Raw genomic sequence first — 5,301 nt, forward strand, 5'->3', positions numbered from 1 at the left:
ATATTTTTTATATATTGGCTATTAAAATTTTATAGTTATAATATTTTTCCAAAAAAAAAAAAACAAAGAGTCCAATGTAGTATTTAGTGTAAATATAATAGTATAATCCTAAATTTTATTTCATTAATTATTTTATAATTTTATATGTTGTGTATTAAATTTTAAGGGACTACATAATATATGATTTTTTAAAAGATACATAACTTTTTTCCTTAAAAGAATCTTACTCTAAATAAATGTAATCAGGTAAAATTATTACATCATGTGTAAAAATGTAGTGCACTGTTTTGTAAAAAAGAAAAAAAATAAAAATGGAGCACTGCAATTATATCATTAGTGCAATTTTATACTCATTATTCTTTTTCTATTAATTAAAAACCTAAAACGACGTCATTTTGGCTATGGCTTTGGTAGTTTGAAAACCCTAGCATTCTCTCTGTTCACTCTCATTTTAGGCAGTCGTCTCTCTCACATTCTCATCCTCACTGCCTCTCTCGCGAGTTCGTCGTCCCTCTCGTTCCTCAGGTTTCTCTTCTCTCTACACTCTTTTTAGATTTCTTTTGTTTCGTTCTGTCTCATACAAGAGATTTCCGCCGACCTCCATTTGAGAGCTGATTTTTTTATTTTTTTTGACAGAATGAAGATTATTGCTGCTTACTTGTTGGCTGTTTTGGGAGGAAACGCTTCTCCTTCCGCCGCTGATTTGAAGGCTATACTCTCTTCAGGTATGCTATTTCTTGCAATTAGTTTTTTTTGCTTAATTTTGCATTCAGTATTTCTTTATTTGTTTTCTTGATTGATTAAGTATTAATCTTTGGCCATTTTATGATTGGGTAGTAGTAGTGCTTATGGTGGAGAAATAGATTAAATTTATGGCTGTGTTTTAAAGCACTTCAAATGATGTTTTTAGAGTCAATATTAGATGGTTCAAAGAGAATGAGAAACACCAGAGCTATGGAAAATTGTAGTAGATATAATGTATTAGCTTATGTCACTTCATATCTGTATTCTAATTGTAAATTGTGCATATGATATTTGACAACTAGTGTAGAAGGAAAAGTGCTGGTTTTAGTTCACTTGAAAAAGTTGTATAAAGAGAGAAAATATATTGAGAATGTTATTGGAAAATTAGGGATTTGTTTTTTCCCTAGAATGATTGAGTTTTTTGGATTTTTCTGTTGAAATTAAGCACTTCATTTTTTGGTGGGAAGTCTTGTCCAGATGTAAGGTTGAACAGAATACAGTGAAGAAGTATGAATCTTTGGTTGATTAAGATTATTGACCAGTGTTGAAATAATTTCAGATTTTTTTTTCATAATTTGAAGGAATGATTATTGGAATAATGTTGAAAGGTTGGATGAAGAGAGAAATATATTGAGAAGGTTCTTTGAAAAATTAGGGATCTTTTTATTTTCCATTATGATTAAGTGTTTTGGATTTGTTGTTGAAATGAAATACTTTAATTTATTCTAGTCATTATTTTTTGTTTATTATCTTTATAATTTTGGTTGGAAGTCTTGTTTTGATCTAATATGGAATCTAATACATTGAAGAAGTAGACTAAGATTATTGTGTAGTGTTAAATATTTTGCAGATTCTTTCCCTTCAATGAATGAACAAATATTGTTTTTTCTTTTAATTAATTAAGAAACCTCGTTTCATGTGAATTGAATATATTTTTTTATATTGTTTGGTTACAGTTGGAATTGAGGCAGAGGATGAGAAGGTTAACTTTCTTTTGACTGAGGTCAAGGGTAAAGATCTGACCGAGCTAATTGCCTCCGGAAGGGAGAAGCTAGCATCAGTGCCATCGGGTGGTGGTGCAGTTGCTTATGCTGCACCAGCAGGTGGAGCAGCTGCCGCCCCAGCTGCTGCTGCTGAGTCAAAGAAGGAAGAGAAAGTGGAAGAGAAAGAAGAGTCAGATGATGTAAGTTTTATTCATTTATTAAGTTCTCTGGTTTTGGTTGTTTAACTTTTTAAATTTTCTCTAATGGTGTGTTGTTTATTCTTTGTTTCAGGATATGGGTTTCAGCCTCTTCGACTAAAATCTTGAGCATTATACAGTGATTTTCATGTTTTGAAGGCCATTAAGATTTTGGTCTGTATTTGGATTTCTTTTAGATGTTATAGATGAGGATGCAAAAGTTGAGACATTTCAGAGATAATTATAGTATTTGGATTATTAATTTTTTTTGCTATGGTTGCATTTAGCTTTTTATTATATATATACCTATTTTGTGCTGTCAGTTGGTTGATTCTTGTCCACGTACTGCTTTTTTAGCTTTATAATTCTTTCATGAATTATAAACACCTCGGAGGGGTAGTGGGTAGGGTGCTCATTCGATACAATGTAACATTTTCCCTTTAACCAATTTAATTCAATTAAATGTGGGATGTAGGAAATCAACATTCAATTCAATCTAATTGGGAAATTTGAGTTTTTATGCTTCACGGGGTGATGCAATTCAAATTAATGATAGGTCTTTTTATCATTATAAAATAATATCAATTTATTTTAGCACACTCAAAATATCCCTATCACAACTATCTTCTCTCTTCCTTCTTCTCTTCCTACTTCTTGCTTTTTCCTCACTCTCTTTCACTCACCTCACCTCACTGCCACTAAGAGCATTACGGTAGAAGGAAGTTGAGCAACCCCCTACGAAAGCCATTTGTAGAGATCAAGACCAAAGTAAGGGTTTATGGGTAAATAAGTTTTTCTTAAATACTTGGATTAGTGATGTTTCCTTTAAACTTTTTGGGCATTTCGAATAGTTCTAACCAATATTTGCACATATTTTTTGTTTTTTCTGGTTTTTTGTCGATCTGCGTTTTCTGGAAATTTTCTGGGTTTGAGTTGTGCTCAATGCAGGCTCGATGACACATCAATTTTTACGGTTGCATGTTGTGCTTGATGGTTACTCGATACCTACTCGATGGGTGCTCGATGGTAATGTGCATTCTCACTATTTCATGCATGCTAGATGGTTGCTCGATGCAGGTTCGATGGCACATCAATTTTTACGGTTGCATGTTGTGCTCGATGGTTACTCGATAGCTACTCGATGGGTGCTCGATGGTAATGTGCATTCTCACTATTTCATGCATGCTTGATGGATGCTCGATGCCTACTCGATGCAAGCTCGATGGTAATGTGCATTCTCATTATTTCGTGCATGCTCGATTCCTGCTCAATGCAGGCTCGATGGAGGCTCGATGGTCATGTTTTTCAGCATCCTTAAAATATAATTTCCTACCATCTGTTTTTCAACTAATTGTATTTGTGTTTTTTTTATTTCAGGTTCTACTGTTTACGTATTTGTTTCTTACAACGGTGTTTGGAAAACATATGGTAGGAAATGGTATTTTAAGGATGCTAAAGGTGAAGTGATACCAGTAGAGAATGATGTCACTTACTTGCAATTACTTGACATACTGCACGAGACATTTCAGGTGGATAAAGAGGTGTATGAATTGAAACTCAAGGTGTCATACGTATGCGGCAACCAACCATTTGCACCGGTTCAATTGAGGAATGATCGTCAAGTTCGTGTATTCTTAGGAATAAGCTTGAAAGAACAGATAGTCTTATGTGTGACTCCAGTTAAGAAGAATGTCATATCAGATCCTTCTCCTAGTGTGAACAAAAAAGACACGACCAGTGTCGATCCATCTCCTGCAGGAGCAATTACAAGCATCTTAGCGAGGTGGGCACTTTTGTTCCAGTTACTAATCCGATGGCTACTATTCAGCTTGATATACCACAAGGAGGTCCCACAGGTGTGCTTGAGGCATATGAGTACGATCCCTATGTGAATGATGATCCAGTTGGTAATTGCTTGAAGATAATGATGATGGTTCCGAGGATGACTCATATTATAGTGCAAATGTTTCAAATGAGGAGTTAGACATTTCCCAAGCCCAACCAGTAGAAGAAGAGTCAGGACTGCCTCTTATATAGGCACACCTCCCAACTCAAGGACGTCGAGCACCTGCTAGAAGCAGTAATCAATCTGCTAGGACAGAAAATAACACTGGGTGGAGGGAGACAATTGTATCAAGAGAAGATCACACCATATGGAGTGCCCCAATGTTTACAAAAGAAGATATTGAGGTATCTGCTAAAACCCATTCCTCGTCATCTGGTGTATCAATGGGAGAAATATATGTTGGGAAGACTTTTGAGGACAAGATTGATTTAAAAACCAAAGCTGCTCTATTTGCAATGAAGAATAATTTTGAGTATATGGTGAAAAAGTCTGGTACTGACGTGTGGTATATCACATGCAAAGATCTTGACTATTGTTGGAAACTGAGAGGGAAAAAACTACCAATGTCCCCCATGTTTGAGATCACAGTATACAAGAGCGTACACACATGCTTACTAGAGGTGCGACAAAAATGTCATCGTCAAGTTGCACCGTGGGTCGTTGGACACCTCATAAAGAACAAATACGCAGTTAATGGGACTAGTTACATGGTGAACAACATAAAGGAAGATATGAAGAAAAATTTTGGTATTGATATGAGTTATGAAAAGGCATGGAGATGTAGAGAGAAGACACTTATGTATGTTAGGGGGACATATGAAGATTCGTATTGCAAGTTGTCATCCTACTTGCACATGTTGCAGCAAAAGAATCCAGGTACAATTACTGATTTTGTCACTGAAGATGGTCGTTTCCTATATTGCTTCTTTTCCCTTAGAGTTTGTAGGAGGGGATTCATATTTTGTCGTCCTGTGATATGTGTGGATAACACGTTCCTGAAGAATAAGTACGGTGGCCATATGCTATGTGTCGTTGCTTTGGATGCGAATAGTCATTTATATCTGTTATCCAGATTTCCGGATAGCGTTTAGATTGATGGCCTCGGGGAAGCAGAATTATCGATGTCTTTCACGATAGGTGACCAGAGCTCGCGGATATACAGAAAGGCTTCACCTCTCCCGCTTGGTGTCCGGATTACTCTTCCAAGCAAACACAATACGGAAACTCGTCAACTCTCCCGGACTCCCGAAGGGGTATCCTTCGGGGAAGCTCCTTCCAGGAGAAGCTCTTCGAGTGGTCTCCGCGGAAGCAGTTCCGTGCCTCGCACGGAACAAAGCCAAACGGTCGAGTCCTGGAGGAGGCATATTTGGAATGATATCCGCCTGACACAGGATCCCGCCTGACACGCCCGTCAGGTCAAAGCCGCACACATCCCAGCACGCCTAAGGGTACCTTTTCGCCTACTGTTCCGCTGACAACTTGGAAAAGACGGCTGACTTTGTGTGTTCCCCATACTTTCACGTAAATATAT

The 5,301-nt window shown here is 36.8% G+C and overlaps 1 protein-coding gene across 1 annotated transcript; it reads left to right on the forward strand.

Moving 5' to 3' along the window:
* Positions 1-371: 371 nt before the first annotated feature.
* Positions 372-2,193, forward strand: LOC133834580 (large ribosomal subunit protein P2B-like). The gene is made up of 4 exons (XM_062264246.1): positions 372-525; positions 637-725; positions 1,701-1,927; positions 2,019-2,193. The coding sequence occupies exons 2-4, from the start codon at positions 638-640 to the stop codon at positions 2,043-2,045; spliced, it is 342 nt and encodes a 113-aa protein (XP_062120230.1). The 5' UTR covers positions 372-525; position 637; the 3' UTR covers positions 2,046-2,193.
* Positions 2,194-5,301: the final 3,108 nt, after the last annotated feature.

Source organism: Humulus lupulus, chromosome 5 (genome assembly GCF_963169125.1).
Source record: "Humulus lupulus chromosome 5, drHumLupu1.1, whole genome shotgun sequence".
NCBI classification, from domain to species: domain Eukaryota; kingdom Viridiplantae; phylum Streptophyta; class Magnoliopsida; order Rosales; family Cannabaceae; genus Humulus; species Humulus lupulus.